The sequence below is a fragment of the Grus americana genome, chromosome 14 (genome assembly GCF_028858705.1).
Source record: "Grus americana isolate bGruAme1 chromosome 14, bGruAme1.mat, whole genome shotgun sequence".
Classification (NCBI taxonomy): domain Eukaryota; kingdom Metazoa; phylum Chordata; class Aves; order Gruiformes; family Gruidae; genus Grus; species Grus americana.
In genome coordinates, this window is record NC_072865.1 from 3,203,888 (window position 1) to 3,223,251 (window position 19,364).

The 19,364-nt window shown below is 44.0% G+C and overlaps 1 protein-coding gene across 2 annotated transcripts; it reads right to left on the reverse strand.

Moving 5' to 3' along the window:
* Positions 1 to 313: 313 nt before the first annotated feature.
* VDAC1 (voltage dependent anion channel 1) lies at positions 314 to 16,808 on the reverse strand. Of its 2 annotated transcripts, XM_054842002.1 has the most exons (9): positions 16,671 to 16,808; positions 10,017 to 10,086; positions 9,414 to 9,463; positions 8,448 to 8,600; positions 8,290 to 8,342; positions 5,842 to 6,069; positions 2,621 to 2,771; positions 2,177 to 2,234; positions 314 to 1,276 (listed from the first exon to the last, which is right to left on the reverse strand). In XM_054842002.1, the coding sequence occupies exons 2-9, from the start codon at positions 10,081 to 10,083 to the stop codon at positions 1,185 to 1,187; spliced, it is 852 nt and encodes a 283-aa protein (XP_054697977.1). In that variant the 5' UTR covers positions 10,084 to 10,086; positions 16,671 to 16,808; the 3' UTR covers positions 314 to 1,184. The 2 variants fall into 2 exon arrangements, with proteins under 2 accessions (XP_054697977.1, XP_054697978.1); XM_054842003.1 differs by lacking the exon at positions 16,671 to 16,808 and having other exon boundaries at positions 1,192 to 1,276; positions 2,173 to 2,234.
* Positions 16,809 to 19,364: the final 2,556 nt, after the last annotated feature.

A 19,364-nucleotide genomic window follows, 5' to 3' on the forward strand; every position in this document is an offset into this window, starting at 1 on the left:
CCACTGACGTTTATCCTAGGTGATAACTGTTCATTGCTCACATCTAGTTCTTTATGTGAAGGTAATTAATCTTAGCGAATTCTGCAATGAAAGCAAGCTAAACAAGTCACATCATTACCTTGTTTTCTCCACGAGCATATGTGCAGTTGCCAGAGCTTAGCGAGCGCTAAGAATATGGCCATGTCTGGAACTTACATCTACCAAGTGTTTTTGTGTGGTACAAAATATGCACTAAGATGTTGCCAGTCTGCTTCTCGAGTCAAGAATGAATATGAAATTCTTTTCACAAATAACATAAAGACAAAGTAAAAGGTGACATTTCAATATTTTATTCAAGTTGGGTTTGGGTTTTTTATCCATTTTTAGTAGTGTCAAGTACAGCATTTTGGGGTCTAGTTCCACACAAAATGGAAGACTCTCTAAAAATGTACCCATTTAGTTGCTAAAAAAAAGTGGTAATAAAACAAAAGTCCATTTTCAATTTAGTGACGCAACTATGTGATTGCAGTTACAAAGACTCTTCCCTGATTATGGCCCTCTCTTACAAGTTTTCCGGTCGGTGCAAGGGAAAGGAACCACAACACAGGACAGGTAGTATTGTCTGAGTCACATCAAACCTCCTCCGCAACAGACTTATACAAGGTGGACAACCTAAAGCATTCTGGAGACAGCTGTAGGTGTAAGATAATCAAATAAGACAAATCATTCATGAAATACCTATCTAAAAATAATTTTGTTTTAAAATCCCTTTTTCAGACAATTTCGCACATTCCATCGTGAATTGAAACCTTAAGTGTCAGAACATTTTGCTTACAGAATTAACAGTACGATATAGTGGTCTGCGATTCTTAAAGTCTCAGGTTTTATACCACATTAACATATTCCTTGTGCAGTCAATATATTAGTAAAGGTAAACAATACCTTCATATTTCCTATCATGTGGCAGCTGGCAGATGTGATGGGCAATAACATTCAAAAACAAAGCCTGGAATTAGGAAAAAATTTTATGCTTTCGTCTCCATTTCTGTAACAACATCATTTTTAAAGCTTAGCTGTCTTTAACCAGGACTAGCAGGACTGATACTTAGCAATACTTGCATCCCAGACATAAAACATTGAAAGGTACACTATATTCTGAAGGTAGCTATGCTGTATTTTCAAATTAGTCATTGTCGAATCACTCCTTATGCTTCAAATTCCAATCCTAGACCAAGTTTGTGACCACCTGCATTGACATTCTTGCCATCCAACAAAGCTGACAATGTCAGTTTGATACCTGCAAAATAGAGAAGAGCGAGAGAAAAAACAACTGTTAAAATATGGGATGAGCTTTACGTTCAGTAAGTGCAGTGTCTGTGTTGCTGCTTTAATTTATTGGGTAGCTAGGTTAACGTAATTTGGCGGCTAGCCTTGTAAGGACTGGGCATTTTAAAACAATTTGCAGACATGAAATCTTTTTGAATTATGAAAGATATAATAAACCACGGTGATAGATTCTGCTTTTTATCACTCCAAGTAATTAAAGCTCTGAGTCAGTTCACTGCTGCTGGTCCACTGATTAATCTAATTTTAGAGTCCAGCATTATGAAAAATTGGGACCTTGATACATACCCACCTTTCTAAACCACTTTAAAATCTAGGTATGAGAAGGCCCAAGCCCTGTCAACTGTAATATCTCATGTCAGTCTGCTTGGTATTCTGGCAGGAGATTTATTAGACTACATTAAAACCAATTTCACAGCAGTAAGGTTGTCCTCTTCCTGGACCAGGGGACCTTGAGAAAGTCACATTTTCAAGCAAAATAAACTCAGTAATAGGAAGCCCCTGGAAGTACTAAAACCACATTTACTTATCTGTGAAACACCTAATTGTAGATATGTTTTGTATCAACATAAAAGAGTATCTGCCTGGTCAGTGCGTGGTGGTCTATAATAATTCTGCTTCCATTCAACATCCAAAATTAACAGAGCAGTCCCTGGAAAAGTTCATCACTGGGTTGCCAAGCAGAATAGCGGTGTTACAAAACTATTCACATTTTGTCACAAAAAAACTCTTGGATATTTCCAGACTAAAAATCACAGAATCACTTTGGTTGGAAAAGACCTTTAAGATCATTGAGTCTGACCATAAAGTAGTATCACTTATTGATGTCTGAATTCCTTCTGTGTGGACTTACCTGGCTTTAAAGTCTGAGTGTATCCTAATCCAATCAGACTGGAGTTGTTCACTTTAGCCTTAAAGGGAAAAAATACCGTACGTAAATAATTTGGTATCTTTCTTCAAAGTCCTTCCTACTTGAAAATTAAATAACATCTTTTAAGCATGTAAAGGATTCCATCTTTTAAATCACAAGAAAAAAATAATCTAGAGTTAATTTTGCCTCAAAGTTAAAATCTCAAAACAGTGCCCAGTAATACAATAAAACATTCTGTGTCACTTTTAAGGAAAATTCAATAGTTGTGCTCTCATGCTGCCAAACCCAAGACAAATAGATATATGTGCCAACTATACACCACAGAACTGCATCAAAACCGTACTTCACTGATGTAAAGGTTGCTTCGCGTTTCCATTACGAGAGTCTATTTTCAAATGCTTAGAAATGTACACGCATAGCACTCACAGAAAAAGAGGCATCTGGGTCAATCTGATACTTGGCTGCTATTCCAAAGCGAGTGTTGCTATTACCGGCTGTCCAAGCAAGATTCACGGCAGTTTCCAGTTTATCATTCACCTTCTGGTAAATGGAGCCACCAAATTCTGTTCCATCATTCCTGGAAGGAATGCATAAGTCTAGTTTTAAACTGCACCCCAAAACAATCTTTTTTTTTTCCCCCCCAGTATGATCTATATTTGCAGAACATTCACTTACACCACATTTAAAATCCCTTTAACAACTACAATAGAGACATTAGGCCAGGTTGGTTAGGAAATTGGTTTTAAATGCTTAAATTCATTGACGGTTACTGTATTTGCACAAACAACATAGGAAACTGAAAAGAAAAAAAAAAAAGCCGTGACAAACTGCCAAAAATAGACTAATGGCAACAGCTTCCAATTTTCCCTTCTCTCTAAGTGGGAGTCTTTGTAGTAAAGAGATTTATTCTTTGCATATCTCTGAAATAATTATTTTCCCAGGCATATGTCTCCCTAGTGCCCTGAAAGGGCTGAACCTCCATCACCGAGCCTGAGCCATCGCCCTAACACTACCTTGTCAGCATGCTTTTACCAGACGCGGATGAACTGTACCGGAAGTGAAGATGCCAATTTAATGTTCAAGTTTATCGGCTTTTGCAAATGAGTATCATTTGCAAGAGTCCTTATGGTACATCTGTACTATAGATGTCTCTCTACTAGCAACTGGAATGAAACTAATTTTATTTTGCAGAGAGCACTGACCAACAGCAGAACGATGACAGTCTTCTACCACTGCTACCCAATAGCGCAACTTCCAATTACTACTGACACCAATGTCACGCAGGGAATAAAGCGTGGTAAATAAAACACACAAACATTAGAGCATGCAGATCATAACAACAAGAGCAAAAGACTTCTAAAAGCCTTGCGCTCCTTGTAAACCAGCGAGCATCTGAATTTCCATTTTCGCTCATTTTCTTAAAGAGGACACAAACATGTTGCACAGAACGGGCTTTAAACCACAGGAAGACCTCTGCAGATAAAACACTTATGATTATTTCTGAACTATGAAATAATCTAGTTCCAGTTATTAGAGCACTTCAAACCTTAAAAATAGGGGCAGATTTAGAATCCCTCCACTTTTACCCCTTTGGCCTGATGTTCCTTAGTTCGTAACAGTTGCACAAACAGCAGTGATACGCCTATTTAAAAGTTCAAGCCATTTAAAATTATTAGAGCAATTCTTCCAGAAAAACACTACAATACTTACTGCAGATAAGACTGAAGCGCACATATAACTGCATGTGCTTGGCTCTCAAGAAAAGGAGGGATTAAAAAGGACTGAGGAGAGCTGGTTATACAGGCAGATTTTGTGCAAGGTTCCCACACAGCTCTGTATTGACCTGCAGCATTAGCGGGGGGTGGTCTGAGCTACACTTAGAAAACCAAAGTCATATTCAAAACTAGAAATTATCCAGCCCTACCTCCCTTTAGTTATTATTATTAAAAATAATAATAATTAAAAAGCCAAACCTTCTTTTAATTCCAGTAGTAATAATAGCACTTTTCAGATGTAGATAAAAAACCATTATCCTCCCATGACAATTCATATATATTAAGGCACCATTAAGGAAAGTAACTTGCTAAAGTCTCCAGCTGCTCTGTATAACACCAGGAACAAAAGATGATGCCTCAAGCCCTACCTCATTAAATTATCTGCTCTGCCACAGCATCCCTGAGAAACACTGAACCGTCTCGATATAACAACCGAGCAGGCTAGTGATGGGAGTTCCACTCACAACTGTTTCTGGCATTATATATAAACTCTGACACGTTTCAAAGCTGAAACACGTCAAATACCTAACTAATCTATTAACATCAATAAATAAGGTTTCTGTTCATATCACATATTTATGGGTTTGCCCGTCAATTGGTGGAGTATGAATATTAAATAAACAAACTAGGCATCCTCCTGAAGATGATTTATCGTCCACGTACAGTAACAGCAGCCTAAGACGCAGACTCTCAGGAATCCAAGAAACACTACAGTAAGATCTGAGCCCCTGCTGCTGTTCTAAAGTTATTTTCTGCTGTTGGTTTAATTAAGAGTAATAATAATTACAGCATTTTCTTGCAAAAGCCAATAATAGTGTTTTGAACTGCTACAGTGTAACAAAGTTGAAAGTCATTGTGCTTGAAGTTATAGCTGCTAACTACTGAGTGGAGGGGGACCCCCGCATATTGTTTTGATGAAAGTTTTCTGCCCACATTTTTTTGTGCTTTGGCAATCCTTCAAACAAGCTGTCTGGGCTGTGAAGGTTCAATTGTTCTGTAAGGCAGCGTGAGCTTCCTAAACCAGATCTCTGCGAAACAGCATGAAACAGAACAGAAAGCCTTTGAAGAAGCAGCTCCAGGAAGGCAGAACAGTTGTTCAGCCCTCAAATGGGAACAGCTTGCAATAGCTCTGTTACATGCAAAATATCCAATTACCCGAGGGAATGGGAAAGGGGGGCAGAGGGAACGGATTAGGGATTGCCTAATCTTAAAAAACTGTCTTCCTCAACGGCATAAATTGCTTTATTAAGAGGAACAAGAGACAGAGAAATTACGGTTTTCATGGAATTTGGTCCTGCTTTCCCACTGTTCATGCATTCAGAAAGGACAAATGCCTGTGTAAACAGATTACTAGGAGTTACAATACTAAAACAAACTTTTACACCATGTCCCTTCCAATACTAAAACAAACCAAGTCCATATCGCTTCCATTCATTCCCTTTTGCATGTTCTTGTTCATCCTCTCATTAACTCTTTCCCCTACAGATCAAACCACCATTTTGTTTGATTTTGACATGTGCAAAAGGAAGGCATTGCTTTTATTTCAACTTTCACAAAGACTGTTTTTATAATCCACTTGTTTTATTATTCCACTAATAGATTCTAATAATCCTGATCTGTTAGAAAGACAGACACCGGATGCTTGAGTGCTCAGTAAGTTCCAGTTCCTTCCATCATGCACTCCCTCACCCACAAAATTCAAAGAGAAGTTAATGCAGCTAAAGAAATGCAGCTTGCCATCTTAAATGAAGAAGTAATTTCAAATCCACCATTCCCTCTTTCACCACTGCTGAAACTCCACTCCCTTTCATTGTTCAGTAAGCAACAAAATCCTTTCAAACTCATTTTTAACGCCCATCTGCCAATACTTACACATTAGTATGAAGCTGGAATTCATCGGTCTTATAGCCAACAGCAAAGTTGCTCTGGGTTACTCTAGACTTCGTTGTCTCAAAAGTCATTTGGTAACCTGCCAGCCACCCCTCGTAGCCAACCACCAGGGCTCCACGTATTGAAGGGCCAGCAATATCGAAATCCATGTCACAGCCAAGGTTGATGTGTTCCCTTTTGTACCCTGTCTTAACTTTAGCACTCTTTTTCCTAAAGAGAAAAGAAAGAATCTCGTATCTTTGAAAAGGTACCCTCGTAGATAGCAATTCCATCAAATCGGTTACTTTAACTCAGTGTAATAGTTCTTGAGGACAAAGAATACATACCTGGAGAGCCACGTGATACGTCACCTTCTTACCTTTCACATTTGCAAAACCCTAATTCAGTTCCACTGAACTATTTGCTATCAAGCAATAAAATGCGGTGTGGCACACCACTAAGCACTTCTGGGCTGCTTTCTGAAAAGCAGCAGCACAGTAAGCCAGATGGGAGGTGATAAAAACAAATCCTCATCTCCAACTAATCTGATGGTTTTGGAAGTTTGGTAGATGCAGGGAAGGAATGGAATCTGGAGCAGTCACAGGAAGTCAGTAATAGTTGGCCTGTCCCAAACAAATAATTTTTAGACAATCCTAGTGAACTTGGTGATTTCATTTACTGTGACAGACATCAAGAAATCACTACTTTGTCTCCAGCTTCTGAGGGCAAGTCTGTGCTGCTGAGGAAGGAGGCTGATTCGATGGCTCTGACACCCTGCTTTCTCCTTAGGATGCTTTATGAAGTTCAATGGTTACAGCCATTAGAAAGGCTGCCAGGTTACCGCAGAAATAAACTTTCCTGACTCACTTGTTTCTTTTTATACTACTGGCCAGAACAGTGTTTTCTCATGTGTCCTTAGGTCGGTTTACATGAAGGGTGCAGGTCCTCACAAGGCAAGAGAGTTATGTCTAACATATACTGCTACTCTTATTTAAGAATTTTTTCTTCTCTTTTTACCTTACAAGCGTCTTCTGTCTTTGACCAAATCTTTTACTGAGATCCTTCTGGAAAAGTCAGCCTAATTTGAAACTTCAAATCAAACTTTCACTTCAGCTAGCAAAAACAGTCTCCAAGAACTGTTTGAATGCTGTATCAGACCCACATAGAGATTGCTCTCTTTTTTTATTATTATTATTTCGGACTTAGGAATTTCTTGTGTTTTGCAAAATCAGAAATAAAAAGCAAGAGTGCCAAAAGCACTCACCATTAGCTTGTCTGCAACTTCTGTAAAAGCCAGCGGTACCTCTCCCACGAATGTCATCAGGGACTAGGCAAGCTAACAGGGAGTGCTCCTAAAAGTGACTTTCCCTGTCGAAAGGCTCATCAGAGCCAGGAGGTAGTAAGGAAGGGGGAGAAGGTGCCTCATTCAGCCACGATGCATCCCTGTCAACCTAAACCAGGTCACACTGGGATTGAATCTCATTCCATTTATTCAAATTATAATAGTCCTCCCACAAGGCAATCATCACAACTCAGATACTACAATGTCTGTGAAGTGCCTAAGAAATACCTATAGAGCTGTAACTTGTCATTCTCATACAGGTTTTTTCTTTTTTCTTTTTTTAAGGATCTTACTAGCTAAGAAATAATTATCAACAAACACTAGAGATTGTTCTGGTTAACAAACAGAAAAATATCTAGTTACTACAGCACTGGGAATGGACTGGAAGCAGTTTACAGTGCAGGACACAACCTAGAAGACAGGATGAAACCTCCACGGGGACTATAACCCCGCAGCCTGCAGTGCAGCGTCCTGCTCTGCGAAGCTAATGTGCAGAATATTTTGACTTGCTGGCAGCATTGCCTGCAAAAAGATAATCAGGGGAAAAAAATAAACCAACATCTAGACGTACAGCTGCTGCTTAATCCCTCTGGCCCACATAAAACGTGGCATCCAATCACCGCGTCAGAAATACTCCTCCACCACCAAGGCACGCTGTGGCCAGCAAGAATTCAGATGATAAATTCAGCTCGGGAGAAGAGCCCAATTACTGTGTCGACCTATTAGAGCCGTGGCCAACTGGCTCCCGGAGCTTGTTAAGCTTTGCATTACAGCTGACTTGTTTAGCGCTTTTATTCAGACAGTAGCTCATCCTCTGACATGGCCAGAAATAAGCAACGGGAGTGCAAACAAAACCTTTTCTTCCCACCCTAATTCTGACTATAATTTTCAAGTTGCTGTATTTAAAAGTTTGCTTGCTATAGCTTAGGATTAAAAAGGGATTGTTAATACTAAGATTTAAATCAGATGTACATGATTTAATCATACACAGGCTGATTATTAACTGTCTCAATACCTTAGGACAGAAGGAGTAAAGCAGCAACACAGTATTCTGGAAAACTAAAATTAAAAATGCCTTTTTTTGTCACTTAAGCTTACTCACTTCTTACCCAGTGTTAGGAGAGAAGGAGGAGTCAAAGGTCAGCTTCAGGCCATGTGCAAGCTGAACAGAAAAGAAATTCACTGGTAATTTGTAATTCACTCTAATTTGTAATTAAAGACTGTCATAAATTAATTTGTAAATTGCATCTTTTGAGCCAAAAATTACCTGATCTTCAAGAGTAATCTCAGTGCCTAGTGTGTTGTCGGTGTTCCACTTTTCTGTGAACATCAATCCATATTCCACCCATTTGTATTTTGTTTCCAAACTACCACTAACTTTGCTCGTTTCTGAGTTCGCTGAACCTGAGCTTGTAAATTCCTAAAAGGAAAAAAATAATAATTACATATATATACATAATAGATATATATTTGCGAAAACGTATCTATTTGCAGGCAGGCAAATACTTGTAGAATATATTAGTCATTATAATTTGGGATATTATTCAAAATCGCAGAGTTCTCGGAAGATTTAATAAAATGTTTGCTAATCATTAATATCAACACACTCTTGCCCCACAAAAAAAAAAAAAAAAATCAGTGTCAGGGAGAAAAAGCATTTCATCCTGAGGGAACGGATACGGGACAGGAACGTGGGTGACCCTTACCCGCAGCACAACACAGAATAAGGCGCTAGTCCGATAACTGACTGTACAAGGTGTATCTGTGAATCAGCACGCAAGTCCGAAAATGCGCTGCAGAGATACTCTAAATATTAGCCCCAACACACGGTTACATTGCAACTATACTTGTTTAGTGACTGCTAAGAAAACGAGCGTGCGGCACACTTAGAAACCAGCGTATTTCCGCTCGTTCAATCCAGTAAAGCAAGAGGGAGGCAGTGACGCTTCCTCCGAGCGCAGGGCATGGCGATGGCCTCAAATAGCAACCTGGTTTTGATAGCAAGCAATTATCGTGGTTGCAAAGGAGCCCTTCACTGTATCTTCTCATCTAATTTGTGCACAGTCTCGTGTACTACACAAAAATTATAAATGTAAAGTAACTTGCAAGGTTATGCTATATCTGAAAAATGATAAGGGGAGAGTAAGGGATACGGATTTACTTTTAAAAAGGAATATATAGTAAACACAAGAACATTGCAATGTTTTGGATTTCAATGTCTTTCCAAACTCACCAGTCCATTTTCAGATTTTGTTTTCAAATCCAGTTTTATTAACCCAAAACCTAGAAGATGAGTAAAAAATATGGATTATATATACGTCAATTTGAAAAGCATTTCCAATTTATTTCTTAAAACTCCCTTCTAAATTGCCTGTAAACTATTAAAAAAATAAACCAAGGGTATAGTTCTCAGATCATGTGTTTTTATGAAGCAGATTATGCAGCTTGCACTCACTTCAGATAGCACTTGACTGATTAATCCTACTGACCTCAGCAATATAATTGGGACCAAATTAGGTAATAAAGTCTTTATTCCTACTGAACAGCATTTTATTCATAAGCAAACTACTGACATCAATGATCCTACTCATGAAACAAGGAAACAGTCAAAATACAACACACAATTTTCTTTCAAAACAGACAACAGTCCTATGGGGAACAAGAAGAATTTTTGCAAAAGAAAAGTTACCCTTCCTTTCCAGACAGCAAGGGCAATGCAAAGCTACAATAGAAAATTCTCTGGATTCTAATGGTATCAGAGAAGAGCAATAACATCCTAACAGTGTCAGGTATCAGGTAGATAGTGAAAGATCAAACTTATTTTGGTTTTATTTACCATATCCCTTGGTGAAAACATCTCTGGCAGATTTGCCCAGATCAGCATAAGCAGGTGGAACAGCCATTTTCTGGGGGGTAGGGAAAAAAAAAAAAGGAAATTATAGTGTTCAGAAACTTGTTTATGTAACTAATTTAAGCAACAAGCAACTTAAGCCCAATTCCTAAGTTTCAGGCAGTTTTATTTTCTATTCACCATGTATCAATTAAATACAGTCTGAAGAAAATAGCTATACCAAATAGCGTGATTTGATTTTGCTCATTAGCCAGGAGAAACAATTACCATGCATTTGCCACTGAGGACAAGAAACAGGTTGCAGAACAAATATATACTAAAAAAAAAAAAAAAGTAACTGTGTATGCTTTTCCAAAGAGTTAACTGTTGCTCTCTTATCAGTATAATTGCATGAATGAACAACTTCTTTCTTTTTTTTTTTTTTTGAAGTAATTTCTTGGAAACATTTCTTCTGTTTCATGCAATGGGTCTACGCGCTGTGACACAAAGAATTAGGGCCCCAAGTCATCCTCAGGAAATCTCACCAGGATGGGCATCTAGCATCAGGAGCATCCCTCTGCCCCTAATTCACAGCAGCAACCGGCTATCATTTTTGTCAGCAAAATCAATAAACGGTCATTCCTCACCTACAGTTTTCTTTTACTTTGGTCCTGCTGCTAGCGGGTTAAGATGTCTCCTCTGACATTGACCTTTAAGTGTTTTTCTGTTTGTCAACTGGGAAAATACTGCGCCTGCTGAGAAAACTCAGCCCTGAAGGGCTGCTACGCTGTGAGCACGTAGAAGCCAGGCAGTGAGGGGGGCCACAACCCCGCTTCAGCGGCCAAATGCAGACTAGAGCCCTCTGCAAGGCCCGGAGCGAGCCACCAGCCCAATGGCACGGACACCGCAGAGCCAGCTTTCTCCATCGCCTGCGGTTCCGTAGGGATGCCCACATCGCCATGGTGGTCCTCGCTTTCCCATCCTCAGTGGGGCCTGACCATTCTTGGTTCGGTTCGTGCCTCCTGCGAGAAGTGTGAATGCATCCAGCTGTCTCAGCGACTGAGAAAACTGTCTCATCGTATACGGAGGAGAAAATAAGATCCTCAGAAGAACAAACCAACCGAATCTACTTTCCTGTCCAAGTACAGTAATTTGTTCTAGGGAAGCAAAGTCAAACAATCTGAAATGGTATACACCTTCTGGCTTTACAGACAAGATTTCATAATTTTAAAAAAAGCAAAGGAGATAAATCACAAAGTTGGTCCTCTCGATACCAGATGTTGCACTAAAATTCCATATTCCCCAACTTTTTGGTTATGCAAAAGCAATAAGCAGTTTATTATACAAGCATGCAAATGCTTAAAAAAACCTGCCTGCCAATCCTTACTCCAGACTATTCCAAGTTAGCAGAAAACTATTCCAAGTTAGCAGAAAACTATTCCTTTAAACCACAGACAAAACAGCTAGCTCTGAACGCGAGGGGTGGGTGCTCGTAATAGTCTTTCTGGCTGTAGGCTTGGATGCAGTTCTCCGGGCAAGCACACCACCCCGCGAGTATCAGATAGGGAGTTTCAGCAGTCACTCGACGCCTCGAGCACTCCATCCAACAAGTTGTTGCCTGTTAAAACAGGATAATGCTATGGCATAAATGAAGAATTCCTATCCTGGAGGGAACAAAACAGATCTGCTGGCTAAATAAAAGCAAACAGTCTTCTCAGAACATAAATAAAGTAGGATACGAGGGCGCATACTGTGATGTAGCTTCAGTTGCAGAGACTACCTGGATGCATGTCATCTCTTTCCAGTTATTGTTCAGTAATAAGATGCAGCCCCAAATACACAAGCAACTAAACAGTTCAAATTTAAAAAAAAAAAAAAAGTTAAAAAAAAAAGTATTCCATATTCCAAAGCAGTTTTAGCTGCTCATATTAGACCTAAAAGTCTCTCTCCATTTTTTGTGCAAACATAAAAGCAGGGATTTAATGTTTATACACAAAACCAGCCTTTAAAAAAAAGGGAAAAAACCCAACATACGCACACACAAAAGAAACCCAAAACCAAATTCTTTAAGTAATTTCTCTGCTCCTTACTAAAGTCACTGGAAGTAGAGTACAAAGCCCTGCTTGGAGATCACACCCTGAAGTCAGAGCTAGGGCAGCACTCAGGACAGGGAATCAGGATTCACCAAGGGCCGTATGCGTTCAGGAAATGCTGCTGCCCTGCCAGAGCAGCCCGGCCTCATGAGAACCCTCCGATGGGTATGTCCGCTTAGCATCATCAAAAATTAAGAATGTTCAAACCCCTACATCTGAAAATCAAATAAGCGTTGCTTTGAAAGATAATGCACTGCTCTGCCAACTAACTGCATTTTGGAATCTATCATCAGATATATTTTATCAACAGTCCCTTTGAGTGACTTCCTAAAATCAAAATATTTTCTTGAAAACTGAATACTGTATACTTTGGGTTTGGATTTTGTAGGTTCTGTTTTTCCCTTAGCCAAGCCCGTGAAGCCAAGTTTTTCTCCCACTGACGTCCGTGTATCTCCACGGGATGTGGCCGGGCTCGTCGGGTGGATGAGCTGCGACAGGCTGCTCCGCCGCTGCAGTCTGGGCTGTGGCTGTAGAACAGTGGGAGACGTCGAGATCTCCACTTAGGCAATTACTATAATTAGGGGACAATATTGAAAGCCAAATCCCTGCCGGTTGTAAGGTAAATCATGTAATGCACACAGAGCAAGGTGTTTAAAATTGCTGAGTGTGGAAAACAGTACGAGCTCTGTACCTGGTGGTTAACCTTGCTGTTGTCAGCAAGAACAAAAATAATTATTTCTGTTTGCACTGGCTAATCAGAAGTCTCTTGTTTAACAGATGGAAAACAAAACTGATTACATCCTGTGCGAGTGCAGGTTGTAAGACAAGCATGCTTAATGGGGATTCAAACTCTTAAAGGATCAAGGAATGGCCATGGCCAAGTGCCCTTGCTTTTCACCATGGGATCCCAGCACATTAACTCAGATTAGGTTAGGACTGAAACGAATTCATTGCTTTTATCCCTGTCCAACTGTGCAAATAGCTCACAGTGACTACGTACCTCAACTCCCGCACAAAGCAGGCCAAGTAGAAAATATATATATATATATATAATGTGTTCTAAGTAAGAAAATATTTTTATTTTCTTGAGTAGGAAATACTGTAGCACAAGTCATGACTGAAGAAAACCTGAACTGAGGAGTTAGCTCCGAGTGCTGCTGTGAGCATCACCTCCAGGAACACCTGATGTGTAACTGCCGCAGGGAGAAAACAGCTTCCTCCGGAGCTGCAGGACCCAGGAGCTACCCCTAGTGAAGATTTCATTAAAGACGAAGCACTTCCAGCAGGAAAAATTTGAATATTTTCCAGTGTCACAGATGGCAAAGTTTTCACTCTACGATGCAGTTCCGGACAATTAAATCAAGATCAGCCCACTAGGCAGCAAAGCTCCGGGGTGCCCTTGGCACGCATAGGGACTGCCTGCAACCAAAGGAAAACTCATCTCTGCTTGATAACTCCCTTACGTGCCTAAGTTAAAGTTTCCCTACACAGACTTATCAACTTCATGATATTTACGTGAGGGGAAGGAGCAATCTAAAAAATTTAAGATAATAATAAAATCCACGATAAGAATAAAATTCCCATGGAGACAATGGGAACCTATCAGATTCAAGGCTAACAAAATAAAAAGGTTGGACTGAACCTTATTCTAGTTACATTTTTCCTAAAAAATTGAGCTCATATAACATTTCTTGACGGTGACAGTACTTCTGAACATTTCGGTTCCCCATCTCCACAAGCAGTACCCCTGAAAAGATGATAGCTGCAGAGCTGACATGTATCGGCTGCCGGGGACGCATCCCACCGGTGCCTGAGCTGGGAGGGACAGACAGCAGCAGGTTTTTAAACCAGGTGCGGGCTGCCTGCATGAGGAAAAAAGCATGAGAGTCTCTTGCCTAAAGATCCAAAAATCTGATTAATTTATTTCTCATTCATCTCCTTCATTAAAAGAAAAATTATTCCTTGGTATGAAGCAACTTTTAAGTGCCTTCCTGGATCCCCAGCCTGCGCAGTGTCACCTCCCAAGCAACGTATGTTGTATCAACGAACAGATCAGGAAGGACGGTGCTTTTGCTCTCAGGCAGAACAGGGCCCAGCTCTCCGCATGCCACGGCAGGCTGGGACGGAGTCATCGGCTCCACATGGCACCAGTGTCCCTGTCCCACCATCGGACGTCCCGGGCTGCCAGGTGAGCATGGTGCTGGCTCCACAGGTTGGGTTTAACGATCCAGACCCCAGATCCACGCCGGTCATGACTACAGCCTGCCCTGAGTCAGGTTCAGAAGCCTAATTGTGCAGAGATCTCAAAACACGCTTAACCGTAAATACACGAGTAGTCCTGGCGAGGTCAAACATCATGTTTGGCAAGTTCACAAGTCCTTTGAGAAGCCAGTATAAGCACACAATTTGTAAATACTCTGCATTATGGGACACAATACTTAACACCACTTTTTGCACCAACTTGCTGCTGTGCCCACATCGTATAATCCAGGCACCATTATGACTCAAAATGTAAGACTCTGGAGCCCACAGATTCGTTCATGCGGGAATTAGTAAACCCATGCAGCATCCCTCTGACACTTGCGGGATCGCAGCCTTCCCAGCCCAGCTTTGCTTCTGGGCATGATGGAGCAGATTTAGTTTTTAAAGACTGGTTTACGCAATAGCCCAATAAACACAGGAGCATAGAGGAGATAAACCCCTTTTAAGCAAATGTAAATATTAAGATTTAGTCTATACTAATATTTATGGAATTACAGAAAGAGACTGCTCTTAATTGTATGGGTATGAATTAAGAACGACAACGTTGTATGGCAACCCCTTATTAAACTATCACATATAAGTATCAATTAAATAAAGTTGGGGGATATTGCAGCCTGCCGTAGCTACTGTAGTTACTAAAACTGCAAGGGAAGAACAAAGAGCCACGTACCCTATACGTTAAATGAAACGCTCAGGTTAACTATCTGTTTCTCTCAAACACCTGCAGAGGAGGAGAGGAGCAGTGCTGCTGTCCCAGCCCGTGCCACCACGGCTGGCGTGCGCTCCGGAAGGGACACATCCCTCGCTCCCGGCCCTGCTGCGGAACACCCAGCACCGGATCAATGGGGATGACTAATTAAATCAGCATTTTGTCTTCCAGCACAATTTGACAGCTTGCTACTCTCATGCTGACGAAAAGCATCCACCGCACCGGAGCTCGGGCTATGGAGCCGGTGAATGGGTTTTTCTCTTCTTGCAGCAGATGCCAAACCCACGAGGGTCTGCACTGCATCCCGCCGAGAGCCAGGGCTGGGGACATCGCTCCTGCGGCTATCGCAACCGACGCAGCGTCCCACACACCATCACACCCCCCCCATCACCCAAAACATGGGCAGGAAAAAAGGTACAGACTGTGGGTCAGTTCCACAGAGAGTGCTGGGGGGGATTATTCAGGGAAGTCTTTTCAGTACTGCAAAAGCCCTTTTTTGAAGGAATTCTGACAAAATTTCATAGATGAAATTCCATGAGACAGGTGTTTATTCAACCATCCACTGCACCAAACAAAACAAACTGCCAAGCGCTTCTGATCCTGACTAGACCGTCTGAGGAACAAGATGGGATCTGTTTCAGCCAGCATCACCATAAATATTCCCAAGAGACACAACCCTGTGCCGGTCAGTAAGGATGAGTCAGCTCCACTTCATTTTCAGAAAATTTTGCTACCTTTTTTTTTTTTTTTAACAAATGCCCAAAGACTGAATGAGTCCATCGGCCTCCAGCAAGAGTTGTTCCAGCGAGGGCTGTGACGAGGCAGAATGGAGGCAATCGCACTCAAGATTTTTAAACTGACATTATTCCCCCCCCCCCGCCAAGTAAAGAGCTACATTTTGATAATAAGCAGAATAAAATAAAACAAAAATGAGTTTGGCTGCTTGGGGTGGGGTTTGGGGTTTCGGTGCACGTCAGGATGAATTTGCCAACCTGCAAAAAAGATCCCAGGGGCGCGGATGAGCAAGGTGGAAAGGATGTCAGCACTAAAATGGTGCTAAATCCGGGCAGGTGTGGCCACCCACGACCTTCGCTCCCCTGGAACATAAAAAATGATCCCCACATGCGGAAGCATTTGTCAAGAAACCTGCACGCACCTCCGGTGCCGAACGACCTTTCCATGCCCGTCACGGGGCCAGCGCCCGATCGATGCATGCTCGGCCCGTCCCGGCACGGCCGATGGCATCGCGTGATGCGCCGGCGAGGTGGGCGCGTGGCAGCACCCCGCACCACCCGCCTCACCACATGCCACCGCCTCGACGCCCTCCGATGTCACGGTCACCCCACACCCCAAAAGCAGGCCCTAATTTCGTAATGCCCAGCATTATGTAAGAAAACAGTTATCCCCATTCCGGCGTGCCGTGGATGGCAAAAACCCTCCCGGGTCGCTGCGGATTTCCCCCGCTCCCACCCGTGACCGGGTGTCGCCACCCGCCCGCCGCTGCTCCCCCCCCCGGCTCCCACGCAGCGGCTCAGGCTCGGAGGGGGGGACCCGGGGACGATGCCCGGGACCCCCCCAGCGCCCGCCCCGCCCTACCTGCCCCCGCCGCGGCGGCAGCAGCCTGTGCCGCGCTCCCGCTCCCGCCTCGGCCTCCTCCGGCGGCGGCTGCCCCTGCCCGGCGCCTCCCCGGGCTCTGCGACGGCGGCTGCGTGACGGCGGGCGGGGACGGGCGGGGAGGGGAGGGGACGGGCGGGGAGGGGCGGGCAGCGGGGCGGGCCTTGCCGCCGTACGGAGCCGCGGGAGCCGCTCCCAGGGCCGCGCTGGATCTCCCGCTGAGACCGGGCAGCGCTTCCCGATCGGCACCGTAATGCCCAACCGCACCGGGTCCGGGTCCGGATCCGGCACCGGGATCCCACCGGCACCGGGCGGCGCTGCCGGGGCGGCCCCTGGGCACGGTATCCCCGAGATGCGCCGGTTCCAGCTCCGGAGCGACCCAGGGCACCTGCAGCATCCGGGGCACCTGGGTACCGGCATCCCCAGCTCTGGTGGAAACTCCCCATTTAGTTAGAATTAAATGAGAATTACCTAGAATTAGTTAAATTCTAACTCCCCATCTAGTTAAAATTCCCATTCCTGATATTCTCGTTGAGCCAAGAGTGGTGAGAGAGGAGGAGGGGAGAGTTTGGGGCAGAGTTTTTGAGCAGGTGGAGCCATGTGTGATGTGCATGTCCGAAGGGGGACGAGGCAGCGAGGCAGCAAGCCTCCGGGGTGCAGAGATGCTCCAGTGAATTAGGGAGCTTTAGGTCTTTCATAACTGGGCCACATGAATCAGCCCCCACGGCTGAGCCCAGAACAGAATCGTCTCGGTGACAGAAGGTCAGGCGGGAGCTATCAGAGGGGAGCAGAGGCTGAAGCTGTGCTGCTTTCAGGATGAGATATAAAACCGGTCCTTCACTGTTGGAGGCTCCTGGAGAGCTCAGAGCATCATCCACAAGATAAACAGGAGAATCATCCCACCCAGGAAACTCCTGGTCGTCTTGATAATCACCCCCCTGGCCCCAGCATCCAGGGGGATTTCTGTCAGAAAAAGTAATCGTTGCTAGGAGTTCACATCCCACCCACGTGAACTCTTGCTTTTTTTTTTTTTTTTTTTTTGCAATGACTTCTTTCTTTCTCTTTCTTCCTTGCGCAGTGGGAATGGATGGTGAAAGGCAGTTTCCCTGCTCGTGCTCTCACCTGCCTCTTGCCTTTCCTTTCCCAGCAGCATCTCCGCAGAAAGGCACTGCTCCCACGGCCATCGCAGGGCTGTACCCACAGCGAGTGCCTGGTGCGTGCCCCGGCACAGCCCGGGAGTGGAGGGCAGCGTCATCCTGCTCAGAAACACGACTGGAGCGCACACGCACACACACACATGGCACTTGTGAAATCTGAATCAGGGTTCAAACTAAAATAAACCTTGCAAGAGACTTTATGTTGAATAGAAACATGAAATGGCATGTGGGATTCAGTGAGATCTCAGGAATTTCTTGGCATGGTGCGGTGGTAGAGGGGAAGGGTTGTAGCCACACACAGACCTTGGAAATGCAGCTGTGGCAGAAAAAGCTGAAGTAATTGTGCCTGATACCAACACCACACTAAAATAAAGCGCACAGTCTGCCACCAGGATAGGAACCAACAGAAACAAGAAGTCTCTCTCAAATTTGGAGAGTTATTTCTAACCACAGTCATTTTGTTGATCCAGCTCCCAAGAACCCTCCAAGCATGAGTTTCGTAACCAGAGCACGGGGTTTAAATCAGGGTGAAGTGTTGGCTTTGGACAGCCTCTCAGCTCTCCCGCTCGCAGCAGCCTATGCCTTACCTCTTCCCTGGCGCTCTGGGGCTTGTCGGAGCCTGCCCTGGGCTGATTTCACTCGCTGGCCCGTGAAAAAGCCTAGCCCAGCAAAAACAGCTGGGTAGCGTTCTGCTGGGGTGCACTGAACCCATCACCCAAGAGTCAGAATGAGGGAAGAGGGGCCGGCTGGCGCGGAGGCAGGACCCCGGAGGGGAGCAGGGCCAAAGGGGACTGAGACATCCCCTATCGCCCCTTTGGCCCAAGCAGCAGTTCCTCAACCTGCCAAAGTGAGTGCAACCCCAGCTTTTTGCCTGCTGCAAAGGTAAATCACGCAACAGCAGGCGTGATTTATAGAGCGCTGCCTCCCCGCCTGCCTCTCTCCCTACCATCATCCCCACTGCCGCCCTATCTCAAGTATATTCTTTTATTACCTCCAGGCAGGGACTTGCAGCGTGGTCAAGGGCAGAACGCAGGCAGAGATCCATCGCAGTCGGCGCGTGACATGACCGCAACCGCAGGGCTGGCGTGCTGGTGCTGATGGAGGCGGGGGGCCAGATGGTTCATGGGATGTCCCCTCTGCTGTGGGCACAGGGAAACGTTCGCCTGGCACCCGCAGCAGCGGTAACGAGGAAGCAATCGAGCCCTCACGTCGTTATTTTGAAAATCCATCTTGTGCACATGCTATTTACCCTGCTTTTGACTCTTCTGGTTTTTCCCCAGTGTTCAGATTCCTCCTTCTGGACTTTCACCCCCGCAGCCTCTGCCTGAACCTTTCCCCTTCACCAGTAAGACCAGGCAGAAACCACCCGGGCCCCTGCCCCACACTGAGCCCTCCTGGCCCCATAGCTCGGGGTGCTCAGGGTCTCCTTAGGGCTCTCACTGGTTGAGATTCATTTTCACGGCTGCCCCAGCAGTAGAGGCTGAGAGGATGCCGCGGGTGGGCTGAGAAGGAGCAGAGG

Excerpts from the sequence above, each read along its gene's own strand:
- VDAC1 (XM_054842002.1), bottom strand. The coding sequence starts at position 10,083 with ATGGCTGTTCCACCTGCTTATGCTGATCTGGGCAAATCTGCCAGAGAT. Across the intron at positions 8,601-9,413 it reads CAAAATCTGAAAATGGACTG|GAATTTACAAGCTCAGGTTC; the intron begins GTGAGTTTGGAA and ends TTTTCCTTTTAG. Across the intron at positions 2,772-5,841 it reads TTCCAGCTTCATACTAATGT|GAATGATGGAACAGAATTTG; the intron begins GTAAGTATTGGC and ends CATTCCTTCCAG.